The sequence below is a fragment of the Mesoplodon bidens genome (genome assembly GCF_964165515.1).
Source record: "Mesoplodon bidens genome assembly, chromosome: 15".
Classification (NCBI taxonomy): domain Eukaryota; kingdom Metazoa; phylum Chordata; class Mammalia; order Artiodactyla; family Ziphiidae; genus Mesoplodon; species Mesoplodon bidens.
This window is the reverse complement of record NC_138171.1, coordinates 68,052,135-68,068,127: the sequence shown is the minus strand read 5'-3', so window position 1 is coordinate 68,068,127 and position 15,993 is coordinate 68,052,135. Positions and strand designations below refer to the sequence as shown.

Sequence of the window (15,993 nt, the reverse complement as noted above, 5' to 3'; positions counted from 1 at the left end):
AGTTTGTTCTCTATATCTGAGTCTGCTGCTGCTTTAAAAAAATTTTTTAATTAATAATTTTTATTTATTTTATTTTTGGCTGCATTGGGTCTTTGTTGCTGCACGCAGGCTTTCTCTAGTTGTGGCAAGCAGGGGCTACTCTTCGTTGCGGTGCATGGGCTTCTCATAGTGGTGGCTTCTCTTTGTTGCAGAGCATGGGCTCTAGGCACGCGGGCTTCAGTAGTTGCGGCACGCGGGCTCAGTATTTGTGGCACACGGGCTTAGTTGCTCCGCAGCATGTGGGATCTTCCCAGACCAGGGATCGAACCCATGTCCCCTGCATTGGCAGGCGGATTCTTAACCACTGCACCACCAGGGAAGTCCCTGCTTTTTAAAAATATTACTAGTTTGTTGTATTTTTTAGAATCCACATATAAGTGATATCATACAGTATTTGTCTTTCTCTGACTTATTTCACTTAGCATAATGCCCTCCAAGTCCATCCATGTTGCTGCAAATGGCAAAATTTCATTTTTTATGGCTTAAGTATTCCATTGTGTGTGTGTGGGTGTACACCATATCTTCTTTATCCATTTTTCTGTTGTTGGACACTTACGTTACTTCCATATCTTGGCAATTGTAAATAATACTGCTATGAACATTGGGGTGCAAGTATCTTTTTGAATGAGTGTTTTTGCTTTTTGCAGATATATACCTAGGAGTGGAATTACTGGGTCATATGGTAGTTCTGTTTCTAGATTTTTGAGGAACCTCCATACTGTTTTCCACAGCAGCTGTACCAATTTACATTCCCACCAACAGTGTATGAAGGTTCCCTTTTCTCCACATCCTTGCCCATATTTGTTACTTGTGTTCTTTTTGATGATGGCCATTCTGACAGGTGTGAGGTGACATCTCATTGTGGTTTTGATTTACATTTCCCCTATGATTAGCAATGTTGAGCATATTTTCATGTGCCTGTTAGCCATCTGCATTTCCTCTTTGGAAAAATGTCTATTCAGTTCTTCTGCCCACTTTTTAAGTGGGTTGTTTATTTTTTGATATTGAGTTGTATGAGCTGTTTATATATATATATATATATTTTTTTTAAGAGCCCAGTTTTTTTTATTTGATCATTTCTTGCATTTGAAGTACTCCTCAATGACATCCTTGGCCTGAGACTCTGCCATAGTCCTTAACCACCACACAGCTGCAGCCAACCACTTTATGGGGTTTTCCCTCTCTGTCAATTTTACAGAGGCCTACCCATTCCCCTAGTTTCTTGTTGTTATCAACCTTAATCAGGTTGATTTGGTGCTCAGCACAAAGGGCCTCCACCAACTTGACATACATAGGCTCATCACAGTTGGATGCAAGCACACAGAGATGGGCTTGGCGCTTGTCTAAGGCTTTGGCAGCTTTGCCAATTCCACGTGCTAGGCCATCGTGGATGAGGACGGTCTTCACCACCTCTTGCAGAGCAGTATTAACGTCCATTACACCTCCAGCAGCAACGCCTTCCTTGGCCGTGGCGGTGGGTTACGGGTGGAGCCGAACCTTGAGCGCACCCATGCCTCCGCCTCCGCGCTGCTCCGTGGCGGCAGGGAAAGAGCTGTTTATATATTTTGGATATTAACCCCTTACTGATCATATCATTTGCAAATATTTTCTCTCATTCAGTAGGTTGTCTTTTTGTCAGTGGTTTCCTTTGCTATGCAGAAGCTTTTAAATTTAATTAGGTTCCATTTGTTTTTGCTTTTATTTCCTTTGCTTTAGGGGATCTGAAAAAATATTGCTACGATTTATGTCAAAGAACATTCTGCCTATGTTTTCCTCCAGGAGTTTTATGGTTTCTGGTCTTACATTTAGGTCTTTAATCCATTTTGAGTTTATTTTTGTATATGGTTTTAGAGAATGTTCTAATTTCATTCTTTTACATGTAGCCATCCAGTTTTCCTGCCACCACCTATTGAAGAGACTGTCTTTTCGCCATTGTATATTTTTGCCTCATTTGTCATAGACTAATTGACCATAAGTGTATGGGTTTATTTCTGAGCTTTCTATCCTGTTCCATTGATCTATGTGTCCTTTTTTTGTGCCAGTACCATACTCTTTTGATGACTGTAGCTTTTTTTTCGAATTGACTTCTCTTGTTCCTTTTTACTTTTTAAAAAATATTTATTTATTTATTTTTCTGCGCCAGGTCTTAGTTGCTGCGTGCGGGATCTTCGTTGCGGCATGAGGGCTCTTTTAGTTACGGCATGCAGGTTCTTAGTTGCAGCATGCAGGATCTAGTTCCCTGACCAGGGATTGAACCTGGGCCCGCTGCACTGGGAGCGTGGAACCTTAACCACTGGACCACCAGGGAAGTTCTTCTTTCTCAAGGTGGTTTTGGCTATTTGGGGTCTTTTGTGTTTCCATACAAATTTTAAAACAATTTGTTCTATTTCTGTGAAAAATGCTATCGGTATTTTTTTCAGAGATAAACTTTATTTATTTATTTATTTGGTTGCACCGGGTCTTAGTTGTAGCGTGTGGGCTCCTTAGTTGTGGCATGCGAACTCTTAGTTGTAGCATGCATGTGGGATCTAGTTCCTTGAGGAGGGATCGAAGCCAGGCCCCCTGCATTAGGAGTGCGGAGTATTAACCACTGAGCCACCAAGGAAGTCCTGCTATTGGTATTTTGATAGGGATTGCATTTAATCTATAGATTGCCTTGGGTAGTATGGTCATTTTAATGATATTGATTCTTCAATCCAAGAACACAGTATATCTTTCCATCTGTTTTTGTCGTCTTAAATTTCTTTCTTCAGCATCTTATAGTTTTCAGAGTACAAGTCTTTGGCCTCCTTAGGTAGGTTTATTCCTACATATTTTAGTCTTTTTGATGTGATGGAACTGGCTTCATTTTTTTTAATTGAAGTATAGTTGATTTACAGTGTTAGTTTCAGGTGTATAGCATAGTGATTCAGTATTTTTACAGGTTATACTCCATTAAAAGTTATTACAAGATAATGGCTATAATTCCCTGTGTACAATATATCCTTGTTGCTTATCTATCTTATACACAGTAGTTTGTATCTCTTAATCCTCACCCCTAACTTGCCCCTCACCTTCCCTCTCCCCTCTGGTAACCATTAGTTTGTTTTCTGTATCTTTGAGTCTGTTTCTATTTTGCTATGTACATTCATTTGTATTTTTTATATTCCACATATGCAGTATTTGTCTTTCTCTGTCTGACTTATTTCAGTAGGCATAATATTCTCTAGGTCCAACCATGTTGCTGCAAAGGCAGAAGTTCATTCTTTTGTATTGCTGAGTAATATTTCATTGTGTATATATACCACATCTTCTTTATCTATTTTTCTGTTGATGGCCTCTTGGGTTGCTTTCATATCTTGGCTATTATACTGGCTTCTTTCACTTAGCAATATGCATTTAAGCCTCAAAGTGTTCTTCAAAAAATAATTCTTAGCTTTAAACAGAAAGAGTAGAAATTAACACGGTATGTGTGCAAATCAAGAACCTAGGAGGGCTTCCCTGGTGGCGCAGTGGTTGAGAGTCCGCCTGCCAATGCAGGGGACACGGGTTCGTGCCCCGGTCCGGGAAGATCCCACATGCCATAGAGTGGCTGGGCCCGTGAGCCATGGCCGCTGAGCCTGCGCATCTGGAGCCTGTGCTCTGCAACGGGAGAGGCCACAACAGTGAGAGGCCTGCATACCGCAAAAAAAAAAAAAAAAAAAAAAGAACCTAGGAAAAAATTCAGCCAAAGAAACCCAAGAAAAAAGATGAAAGAAATAAAACTGTTATTCAAATTAATGCAATAAAAAAGGCCTAATTAGTAGTGACTAGTAGGGCAACCACAGTACTTGGCTAAGTGTGGATTTTCAGTTATAAGCTTACCAATATTCGTATTCTTTATTCTTTAACATATAATTCTCAGATGCGATTTATTAACCAATAGGCCATGAGAAATTGCCATTAAATTTGTGTTTAGATAGATTTTTTTTTAAACTGATAGTGATTTTGAATTTGTTGCCATTTTCTCAGGGAATATGGCTGAAACAGGTTCTGTTTCAGAGAACTGGAAGCAGAGACACAGATTATAAATTCTCTTCTTGGGTACAGAGGGGAGGCAGGAGAGCCTTGGTATTTATATTGACTCAAACCCAGGCAGCTTCACCACTTATTGTTATACTCTCTAGACTCAAATCATGAGGAATAAAAGAACGTCGTCGATCAGGACCTCAGACTCTGGGCCAGTCAGCAAGTGTCTCCCTTCAAGTAAAGAACACAGTATACATATTTGGGGTTGTATTAATTTAACGTGAAGGAACTATCTGAAAAGGCTCATCAACACTAAACAGCACTAAAATTTTACAAATCAGGACCTAATCGTCTCTTGGTTCCCACATTCTCCTGTCAAAGCTCAGGGCAGTGGGGCAGCAGAGCACACGCTTTTCAGGATGGAAAACACCCTTGTTTACTCAGCAGTCTGAGCCCTGGTGGAAATCTCTGCAGTGAGACACATGAAGGAGAGTGGAGATGTGTTTAAAAAAAAAAAAAAAAAAAAGCTACAGATGCAGTTGGAAGCATAGGGTATCCTCTGGATTTGAGATAAACTAAAATAGCAAAAGTAGAAGAGTATACTAGCACTGAAAGATATTTAATGGTTGACTTGGAAAAGGCCAGGCATCTTACCTTTTCTCTCCTACCTCTATATCCAGACTTGAGTACCATTTATTGTCAGGCTGTTGGTGGTGTTTTTTTCCACCTTTCACTGAATTTCTCCCACGGTTTAAGTGCCTCAGCATTTTGTTTATTTTATTTTGTCCCTTTCCTTTATAATTACAATTCTAGACTCCTCAAACTGGCTTCTGAAGCCTCTAGAATTTGACCATTAGTAACAATTTATCTTATTTCCCTAATAACGTTCCCTAAAATCCAGGCAAAGCAGTCTCTTTGTGGAAACTATAGCTGTTATTTCCATGCCTAAAAATTCTACTTCCAGTTTTTCCTGGGTTATTCTTTCTCTCCTCTGACTTTCCAAGTCCTTGTCGTCATTCCCTGATCTCTCCCTAAAGTTCCACACCTTTAATGAAAACTTTCTTGGCTAACCCTCTCCTCGATGAGGGTGTCCCCTTTGGCTCACCAGTAGCACTGAGAGACTGGGGTACAGAAATGAGCCTTTCGCCGTGGACTGTCTCAATATTCTGTAAGGACTGCGTTGTTCTTCTGTATAATACTGTATGGAGCTTGAGAACAGGGATTAGAACACAAAATTTTGCTTCTCCCAAGAAAGACTCCCTGCAAATTGACATCACAAAACCAAGCACTCATTCTGGCTGGCCAGCAGGATGGTACACCTGCTTCTGAGATGTTTGCTTTCACACTTTATAGATTGATAAACAGGTACTTAGAGGATTTAACAATCCCAAACAATCAGCTGTGCGCCATACACAGAGTAAAGGCTCTGGTTTTTCAGAACCGTTTCTCTCAATTTGTTTTGGAAAAACTTAAGAAAACAATTGAAATGCTGTTGCTGCCAGTTTAGGATTTTACCAAGTGTGTGTGAGCTTTATTTTATTTTATTTTTTTAAAAATATGTCTTTGGCCGCACCGGGTCTTAACTGCAACATGCGGGATCTAGTTCCCTGACCAGGGATCGAACCCGGGTCCCTGCATGGGGAGCACGGAGTCTTAACCACTGGACCACCAGGGAAGTCCCGTAAGCTTTATTTTACATTGGCAATTTTAGGCCTCAAATATTTTTGTGGCACCAGATTTGTCCCTAGATTTTTATTCTTCTACCTACTACAGGATTTGGGTAGGTAAGATTTTTTAAATTTTTAACTGAGATAAGATTCAGATAATATAAAATGTATCATTTTACCATTTTTAAAGTATACAATTCAATGGCTTTTGACACATTCACAATGTTCTGCAGCCATCATCACTGTCTAGTTCCAGAACATTTTTATTACCCCAAAAGGCAGCCCTTTATCACTAATAGGGAAGTTACTCCCTATTTCCCCCTTCTCCTTAGCCCCTGGCAACCACTAATTTGCCTTCTGTCTCTTTGGATTGGCTTATTCTGGATATTTCATATAAATGGAATGTGTGTGTGTTTGTGTGTGTGTTTTAACCGTCATTCTATGAACGTGGTGTATTGTATTGATGGATTTTCCTGTGCTGAACCAGGAAACCACTCCGTCATAGTGTAAAATCCTTTTAACACGCTGCTGGATTTGGTTGCTAGCATTTTGTTGGGGGTTTTTCCATCTGTGTCCGTAAAGGATATTGGTCTGTAGTTTTCTCGTGTTGTCTCTGTCAGGCTTTGCTATCAGGGTAGTACTGGCCTCACAGAATGAATTAGGAGGAGGTTTTGTAAGATTTTGAGAAGAATTGGTGTAAAATCTTTAAATGGTAGAAGTCCCCAGCGAAGCCATCTGATTTCCAGGCTTTACTTTGTTGGAAGGTTTTTGATTACTGACTCAATCGCCTTATTCGTATTGGTCTGTTCAGATTTCCTATTTATACAGGATTAAGGGTTTGTATGTTTCAAGCTATCTGTTTATCTAGGTTAACTAATTTGTTGACATAATAATTCACGGCATGCTCTATTTTTTTTTTTTTTTTTTTTTTTGCGGTACGCGGGCCTCTCACCGCTGTGGCCTCCCCCGTTGAGGAGCACAGGCTCTGGACGTGCAGGCTTAGCGGCCATGGCTCACAGGCCCAGCCGCTCCACGGCACATGGGATCCTCCCAGACCGGGGCACGAACCCGTATCCCCTGCATTGGCAGGCGGACTCTCAACCACTGCGCCACCAGGGAAGCCCGACGGCATGCTCTTATAATCCTTTTCGGTTCTGTAAAGTCATTAGTAACGGCCCACTTTAATTTCTAATTTTAGTCATTTGAGGCTCCTCTCTTTTTGTCTTGGTCAGTCTCGCTAAAAGTTTGTCGGTGTTGTTGCTCTTTTCAAAGAAACTTTTGGTTTCACTGATTTGTCTCTATTAATTTCTATTGTCTATGTTAATTTCCACTCTAATCTTAGTTCTTTTATCCTTGCTTCAAGTTTGAGTTTGCCCTTTTTCTAGTTTCCTAAGATCAAAGCTTAGGTTCATGATTTGAGATCTTCCTTGATTTGAGATCTTCTTCTAATTTTTTAATTTTTTAAAATCTATTTATTTTTGGCTTCATTGTGTCTTCGTTGCTGCATGCGGGCTTTCCCTAGTTGTGGCGAGCGGGGGCTACTCTTTGTTGTGGCGCACGGGCTCAGCAGTTGTGGCTCGTAGTCTCAGTAGTTGCAGCGAGAGGGCTTAGTTGCTCCGCAGCATGTGGGATCTTCCCTGACCAGGGCTCAAACCGTGTCCCCTGCATTGGCAGGCAGATTCTTAACCACTGTGCCACCAGGGAAGCCCCTAGATCTTCCTTCTTTTTAAACGTAGGCCTTGATAGCTATAAATTTCCTGAGCACTACTTTTGCTGTACACCATAAGTTTCGGTGTGTTTTCATTTCATTCATCTCAAAGCAATTTTAAATTGAATAGTCATTGGTTTCCTTTTAATCTAAATTAATTTTGACAAAAAATAAAAAAATTAATTTTGATCTTTTAGTTTTTAAAGTGGAATCAACCAGAAGGCAAGGGTGTATGGGAAATAATTTTCCAACATTGCTAATATAAACTCAAATTTGAGATTCCTTTCACGTTTTACATTTTTTGGAGTGTAACAGGCTCTGTTGTTTACAAGGTTGAGTTGAAAAATTATCTGCCCCCTCTGTGTTTTAAAATTCCCATGTTCCCCATTTGATTTTAGCTGTCATAATGAGACAGAAAGCATCAGAAAACGTCCTTGCACCTGTGGTGGAAGCCTTAGCAGCAGGCATTCATTGCTCCATTCAAAGCATTTTCTAGTTTCCCTTGCGATTTCTTCTTTGACCCATTGGTTGTTTGCAAGTGTGTTGTTTCCACACATCTGTGGAATTTCCAGTTTTCCTTGTTACTGATTTCTAGTTTCATTTTATTGTGGTCAGACAGAGAAGATACCTGGTATGATTTCAATCTTTTAATATTTATTGATAACTTTTCTATGGCCCTACATATCTTGGAGAATATTCCACATGCACTGGAGAAGCATGTTTATTCCAGTTGTTGGGTGGAGTGTTCTGTGCATGTCTGTTGGGTCTAGTTGGTTTATAGTAATGCTCAAGTCCTGTTTCCTTATTGATCTTGTGTCTAGTTTCTCCATCCATTATTTAAGGTGGGGCATTGAAATCTTCAATTATTATTGTAGAACTATTCCTCCCTTCAATTCTGTTAATTTTCTACTTCATATGTTGTGGGGCACTGTTATTAGCTGTGTATGTAATTGTTACATCTTCTTGATGGATTAACCCTTCTATCAACATAGAATGTCATTGTCTCTTGAAACAATTTTTGACTTGAAGTCCAATAATGTGATATTAGTATAGCTGCCTCATCCTGTTTTGGTTATTATTTGCATGGAATATCCTTTTTTCCATTCATTCACTTTCAACCTGTTTGTGCCTTTGGCTCTAAAGTGAGTATCTCTGAGATAGCATATAGTTGGATCATGTGTTTTTTAATCTATTCTGCTGGTGTCCCTCTTAATTGGAGAGCTTAATCCATCTGTATTCGAAGTAATTACTGATAAGAAAGGACATACTTTTCCAACTGTGGTATTTTCTGTATAGCTTATGTAAGTTTTGTTCCCCAATTCATCCAATACTGCCTTCTTTTGTGTTTTTTTCAAGTGTATCATTTTTTTCTCAAAATATAAATTCTGTATATTTCTGTATATACATATTTACATATGTACAGGATATACTTCTGTATATTTTTTCTAGTTATTTTCTTCAGAATTACCCTGGAGATTATAATTATCATCTTAATTTTCTAACAATCTAGTTTGAATTAATGCCAACTTAATTTCAATAGCATATAAAAATTATTCTACACAATTCCATCCCATCTTATGTTGTGTTGTCACGACTTATATCTTTATACATTACGTGCTCATTAACAGGTTTATGATTATTGTTTATTCATTTGTCTTTTAAATCACATATGAGAAAGAAAGTTACAAGCCAAAAATATGATGATACTGACTTCATACTTAACTATGCAGCTACCTTTACTGGCATTATTATTATCATTTTGTATGGCTTCAGGTTACTATTCCAGTGTCCTTTCGTTCCAGCCTTGAGCATTTCTTGTAGGTCATGTCTATTAGTTATGAAATCCCTCAGACCTTCTGAGAATGTCTTAACTTCTCTACTTTTGCCAGACATAGAATTCTTGGTTGACCTTTTTTTTCTTTCAAGCACATTAAATATACCATCCCGCTGCCTTCTGGCATCCATGGTGTCTAACAAAAACCGGAGTCAATCTTACTGAGGATCTCTCATACGTGGCACGTCTCTTTCCATGCTTTCAAGATTCTCTTTTGACAGTCTGACCACGTGTCCTGGTGTGGACTGTGAAGTTGAGCCGGACACATGCCATCAGTTCCTTGACAAGTGCCCAGTACTGCCCCCTGGGAGTGACTCTCATGGCTTTTGTGTCTGCACTGTTATTCCTCCTTTTCCCTAAGAAATGGCCTGTTTACAGATCAGTATATTTCTCAGCCTGCCTCCCTGCCCATATAAACGTAGGCGTTTTTCTCTGTCCTTTTCAGACTAAGCTGGTGTTTCTATTTCAAATGTCTTGGGTTTCCTATGCCTCTCCCTGAATTTCACTCCATTAGATGAAACCAAACCTACAAACCTTTTCAAGTCAGGCCCCTCTCTGGTTTGGGTTGAGTGTAGGGTGCCGTGGGATGATACCCTTAAAACTCATAGAAGCCATTTTGTGGAGTTGGTAGGGTCTAGGAGCCGCACACTGAAATCTTCTGAAGTCTTAAAGGTTTTCATAGCTGCAACCTTGAGATGATCCTTACCTTAAAGGCCACTTGTTTAGAGCAAAACCACTGTGGATGCGAACACAATGAAGGAGGTATGGTTGAGAATCTTCAAATATGATTAAATACCTTTTCACTATGATAAATAGCCTTGTGGTCGGAGAACTACTAAGTTCTAACTCTTGAGGGTGTGTGGCTAAGGGACCTTAGACCAGTTACTGGATGGTTGGCATGAGGGCTGGGCATGGGGTGGAGTGCCAAGGAGCACAACTGGAAGTTCTAACCCTAATGTTACAGGGCTGATTTGGGAATGTGACTTCAAGTCTTATTCCTGTTACCGAAGGGCTTAGGAGGGCACCTGCTTACAGGCTGTCTCATTATCAGAGTACCATGTTCTTCGTGATCTGAATGGGTGTGACTGGAGACCCAAGGTTGTCATAGCCAGAGGACCAGGCTCTGGGACTGGAGTGCTGGGGACAATATATTGTCAAGGGGGCCCCAAGACATGAGGACTAGGGACCAAAGCCTGAAAAAAAGCAATAAAGGTAGTTAGGGGATGATTCAGCAAAGGCAACAATGTAGATGTTTCAGAGCCAGGAGGAGAGGGGCAAGAAAGGGGGCTACAGATGAGAGGAGTGGCTAGGGGAAGCCATATTTCCTGGAAGATTCCCTCCCCTCACCTGAATCCCCTGAATCCCCTGAATACTGTCCCCAGATTCTCTCCCTATACAGGGGACCAGACTTTTCTAATAAATATGGAGTGACTCAGTTCTTATGTCTTACAAGGAACTGAATTTTTATGGAATAGTGGACTCAGCAGCTCAAGATTTCCATAACACTCCTTATTCCCTATCTTTATAGAGGAATGAATGAGGTACACAGCCACGGTTTGTAAAGAAGCAGTTTATTAGAACAAAAAGACCACAAAACATGAAGACGTAGCATGGAGGAAGTAAATGAAGTCAAATGTCCTTTGACCACTTACGGAATGTGTTTCATGAAAGTGTAAGATGTTTGTTTATTCAGTCCTCACCACCATCTTCACTCTCAAAGAGAGTGTAAGGGGTCAGAAGATTGCTCTGAGTAGGCCTCAGGGTCAGACTGAAGTCGCAGTTTGTGGTGGGCGGACTTCATCCTCCTGTGTCTGCTGAGGTGAGACTTCTGGCTAAAGCCTTGTCCACACATTTTGCACACATAAGGCTTCCTGCCGTGGTGTGTCATCTGATGTAAGATGAGGTGTGACTTTTGGGGAAAGCCTTGGCCACACTCTCTGAAAAAACAGGGCTTTTCTTCCGAGTGTACCCATTTGTGCGTGATTAAAGCTGACTTACTGCTAAAGCCAAGTCCACACTGCCTGCACGTGTAAGGCTTTTCCCTCGAGTGTTTCCGCCTGTGCCGGATGAGACCTGCCTGGTGACTGAAGCCTCGCCCACACTCCCTGCACACGTACGGCTTTTCTCCTGAGTGTGTCCTCTGGTGTGCAACAAGGTTGGACTTCTGGCTGAAGCCTCGCCCGCACTCCTCACACACCATGGGCTTTTCCCCTGAGTGTGTCCTCTGGTGTCTGATGAGATTTGACTGCTGGCTGAAGCCTCGCCCACAGTCCTTACACACAATGGGCTTATCCCCTGAGTGTATGTTCTGGTGTCTGTTGAGGTGTGACTTGAGACTAAAGCCTCGCCCACACACCCCACACACATAAGGCTTCTCCCCAGTGTGTGTCCGCCTGTGTGAGATGAGGGTTGAATTCTGGCTGAAGCTGTGCCCACACACGCCACACACATAAGGCTTCTCCTTGGAGTGTGTCCTCTGGTGGTTGACAAGGGTGGTTCTCTGCCTGAAGCACCGCCCACACTCCTTGCAGGCATAAGGCTTCTCCCCGGAGTGTGTCCTCTGGTGTGAGATGAGGTTCGACCTGTCGCTGAAGCCCAGTCCACAGTCACTGCACACGATAGTCTTCTCCTCCAAGTGCGTCCTCTGGTGTCTGACGACAGCTGACTTCTGGCTGAAGCCTTTCCCACATTCCTGGCACACGTAGGGCTTCTCCCCAGAGTGTGTCCGCTGGTGTATGATAAGGTTTGACTTCTGGCTGAAGCCTCGCCCGCAGTCGCTGCACATGTAAGGCTTCTCACCTGAGTGTGTCCTCTCGTGTATGATGAGTGTCGACTTCCGGTTAAAGCCTCGCCCACACTCCCTGCACACAATGGGCTTCTCCCCCGAGTGTGCCTTCTGGTGTCTGGCAAGGCTTTTCTTTAGGCTAAAGCCCTTCTCACACACCCCGCACACATAAGGCTTCTCCCCTGAGTGTATCCTCTGGTGACTGAGCAGGTTTGTCATCTTGCTGAAGCCCAGTCCACACTCCCCACAGTTGACTGTTCCAAACCCTAAGACTTCTATCCTCTTCAACAGTCTGTCTGTTTCCTCGGGGTTCCCCGTTTGAGCTGGGCTGGCCGCTACCTCCACGCCTTGGATGCCATCCCCAGAGCTGACCGGCTGCCGCTGGGGTGGCGGCCTGGGGAACGCACCTGAAGTCCTTTTCTTTGTCTTTCCAAACAAAGGCTGGGTGCCTTCTCTCTCCTGACCTTCTGCTTTATTGTTCCAGGGACTTCCATCAGAGGCTTGCTGGGGCTGCTGCTGCTGCTGGTCCCCAGGGCACGGATCTCCTGGCCGGACAGGCCCTTCTGCACACCAGCACGTGAAGATCCAGGGAGGGTGACTACACAGCATGTGCTGCTGCACGCGGAACTGCTGACTGGAGAAGTCCGGAGGGCGGAAGGGACCGAGGTGGAGTTCTGGCTTTGGTTCTCCTGCAGAGAGAGGAGCGTGAGTCAGAACTGAGACCCGAGGCAGCCGGAGCAGTTCTGCCTCATCTGATGTTAAGACTTGATTCCCTGTTCTTCCAAATGCTTAGAACTTATGGGCTACCTGGCAAGACTTCCTTCACAGGACCTGCTACATTTACCTCCTAATGCCCAGCCACCACAGTGATAGAAACTGGGCCCAAACGATATTCTATGACAGAGAGATCTAACCACAGGACCCTCGTGGAAGGGTCTTGTCTCCCGTTTCCCTAGGAGAATGGGGTGGAAGGAGAGCAGTCATTCAGACTGGAGGACCCCTGGTGGAGGAGGCAGCATAGTCGCGGTTAAAGAGATCACGAGCGAAAACACCTGAAATGGAGTGTCCCGCCTCACTAACAAATAGTCATTAGAGGATTACTTTGTACCAGAATTTCTACAAGGCAGTAGGCTTTCTGCAATAAACAACACATACATAGTCTAGGCGCCCCCACCCCCAGGGACTGCTGCCCCTGACCAATTCAAGCCCTGTTAACTTCCATAATTAATCTAAATAAAAATTTCTCCAGGGGGAGGAACCAAGATGGCAGAGTAGAAGGACGTGCTCTCACTCCCTCTTGTGAGAACACCACAATCACAGCTAGGTGCTGGACAATCATCGACAGGAAGACACTGGAACTCACCAAAAAAGCTACCCCACATCCAAAGACAAAGGAAAAACCGCAATGAGACGGTAGGAGGGGCTCAATCACAGTAAAATCAAATCCCATAACTGCTGGGTGGGTGACTCACAGACTGGAGAACACTTATACCACAGAAATCCACCCACTGGAGTGAAGGTTCTGAGCCCCACATCAGGCTTCCCAACCTGGGGGTCCAGCAACGGGAGGAGGAATTCCTAGAGAATCAGACTTTGAAGCCTAGTAGGAATTGATTGCAGGACTTCAACAGGACTGGGGGAAACAGAGACTCCACTCTTAGAGTGCACACACAAAGTAGTGTGCACATCGGGACCCAGGGGAAGGAGCAGTGACCCCAGGCGAGACTGAACCAGACCTACCTGCTAGTGTTGGAGGGTCTCCTGCAGAGGCAGGGGGTGGCTGTGGCTCACCGTGGGGACCAGGACAATGGCAGTAGAAGTTCTGGGAAGTACTCCTGGGTGTGAGCCCTCCCCAAGTCTGCCATTAGCCCCAGCAAAGAGCCCAGGTAGTCTCCAGTGTTGGGTAGCCTCAGGCCAAACAACCAACAGGGAGGGAACCCAGCCCCACCCATCAGCAGTCAAGTGGATTAAAGTTTTACTGAGCTCTGCCCACCACCAGTCCCTCCCATCAAGCCTCTTAGATAGCCTCACCCACCAGAGGGCAGACAGCAGAAGCAAGAAGAACTACAATCCTGCAGCCTGTGGGAAAAAAAAAAACACATTCACAGAAAGATAGACAAGATGAAAAGGCAGAGGGCTATGTACCAGATGAAGGAACAAGATAAAACCCAGGAAAAACAACTAAATGAAATGGAGATAGGCAACCTTCTAGAAAAAGAATTCAGAATGATAGTGAAGATGATCTGGTACCTTGGAAAAAGAATGGAGGCAAAGATCGAGAAGGTGCAAGAAATGTGTAACAAAGACCTAGAAGAATTAAAGAACAAACAAACAGAGATGAACAATACAATAACTGAAATGAAAACTACACTAGAAGGAATCAATAGCAGAATAGCTGAGGCAGAAGAATGGATAAGTGACCTGGAAGACAGAATGGTGGAATTCACTGCTGTGGAACAGAATAAGGAAAAAAGAATGAAAAGAAATGAAGACAGCCTAAGAGACCTCTGGGACATTAAACGCAACAACATTCACATTATAGGGGTCCCAGAAGGAGAAGAGAGAGAGAGAAAGGACCAGACAAAATATTTGAAGAGATTATAGTCAACTTACCTAACATGGGAAAGGAAATAGCCACCCAAGTCCAGGAAGCGCAGCGAGTCCCATACAGGATAAACCCAAGGAGAAACACACCGAGACACATAGTAATCAAATTGGCCAAAATTAAAGACAAAGAAAAATTATTGAAAGCAGCAAGGGAAAAATGACAAATAATATACAAAGGAACTCCCATAAGGTTAACAGATGATTTCTCAGCAGATACTCTACAAGCCAGAAGGGAGTGGCATGATATACTTAAAGTGATGAAAGGGAAGAACCTACAACCAAGATTACTCTACCTGGCAAGGATCTCATTCAGATTCGATGGAGAAATCAAAAGCTTTACAAGCAAAAGCTAAAAGAATTGAGCACTACGAAACCAGCTCTACAACAAATGCTAAAGGAACTTCTCTAAGTGGGAAACACAAGAGAAGAAAAAGACCTACAAAAACAAACCCAAGACAACTAAGAAAATGGTCATAGGAACATACATATCGATAATTACCTTAAACATGAATGGATTAAATGCTCCAACCAAAAGACACAGGCTTGCTGAATGGATACAAAAATAAGACCCATACATATGCTGTCTACACGAGACCCACTTCAGACCTAGGGACACATACAGACTGAAAGTGAGGGGATGGAAAAAGATATTCCATGCAAATGGAAATCAAAAGAAAGCTGGAGGGCTTCCCTGGTGGCGCAGTGGTTGAGAATCTGCCTGCCAATGCAGGGGACACGGGTTCGAGCCCTGGTCTGGGAAGATCCCACATGCCGCGGAGCAGCTGGCCCCGTGAGCCACAATTACTGAGCCTGCGCGTCTGGAGCCTGTGCTCCGCAACAAGAGAGGATTTGATAGTGAGAGGCCCGTGCACCGCGATGAGGAGTGGCCCCCACTTGCCGCAACTAGAGAAAGCCCTCGCACAGAAATGAAGACCCAACACAGCCAAAAATAAATAAATAAAATTTAAAAAGGTAAAAAAATAAAAGTATTAAAAAAAAAAAAAAAGAAAGCTGGAGTAGCTATACTCATATCAGATAAAATAGACTTTAAAATAAAGAATGTTACAAGAGACAAGGGCACTACATAATGATCAAGGGATCCATCCAAGAAGAAGACAGAACAATTATAAATATATATGCACCCAACATAGGAGCACCTCAATACATAAGGCAACTGCTAACAGCTATAAAAGAGGAAATTGACAGTAACACAATAATAGTGGGGGACTTTAACACCTCACTTACACCAATGGACAGATCATCCAAAATGAAAACAAATAAGGAAACAGAAGCTTTAAATGACACAATAGACCAGATAGATTTAATTGATATTTATAGGACATTCCATCCAAAAACAGCAGATTAA

General features: G+C 42.7%; 2 protein-coding genes across 3 annotated transcripts in view; both read right to left on the bottom strand.

Annotated features, from left to right (window-relative positions):
- Positions 1–1,080: 1,080 nt before the first annotated feature.
- LOC308629792 (small ribosomal subunit protein eS12-like) lies at positions 1,081–1,556 on the bottom strand. Its single transcript, XM_081258030.1, has one exon. The coding sequence runs from the start codon at positions 1,474–1,476 to the stop codon at positions 1,138–1,140; it is 339 nt and encodes a 112-aa protein (XP_081114156.1). The 5' UTR covers positions 1,477–1,556; the 3' UTR covers positions 1,081–1,137.
- Positions 1,557–10,790: 9,234 nt separating this feature from the next.
- The window catches only part of ZNF133 (zinc finger protein 133), a 34,771-nt gene continuing 29,568 nt past the window's right edge, over positions 10,791–15,993 (bottom strand). For both annotated transcript variants that reach the window (XM_081257866.1, XM_081257867.1), the window contains exon 4: positions 10,791–12,709. In XM_081257866.1, coding sequence (XP_081113992.1) covers positions 10,950–12,709 — 1,760 coding nt within the window. In that variant the 3' untranslated portion in view covers positions 10,791–10,949. The remainder of the gene's footprint in view (positions 12,710–15,993) is intronic.

Coding starts and splice junctions, on each gene's coding strand:
- LOC308629792 (XM_081258030.1), bottom strand. CDS start 1,476: ATGGACGTTAATACTGCTCTGCAAGAGGTGGTGAAGACCGTCCTCATC.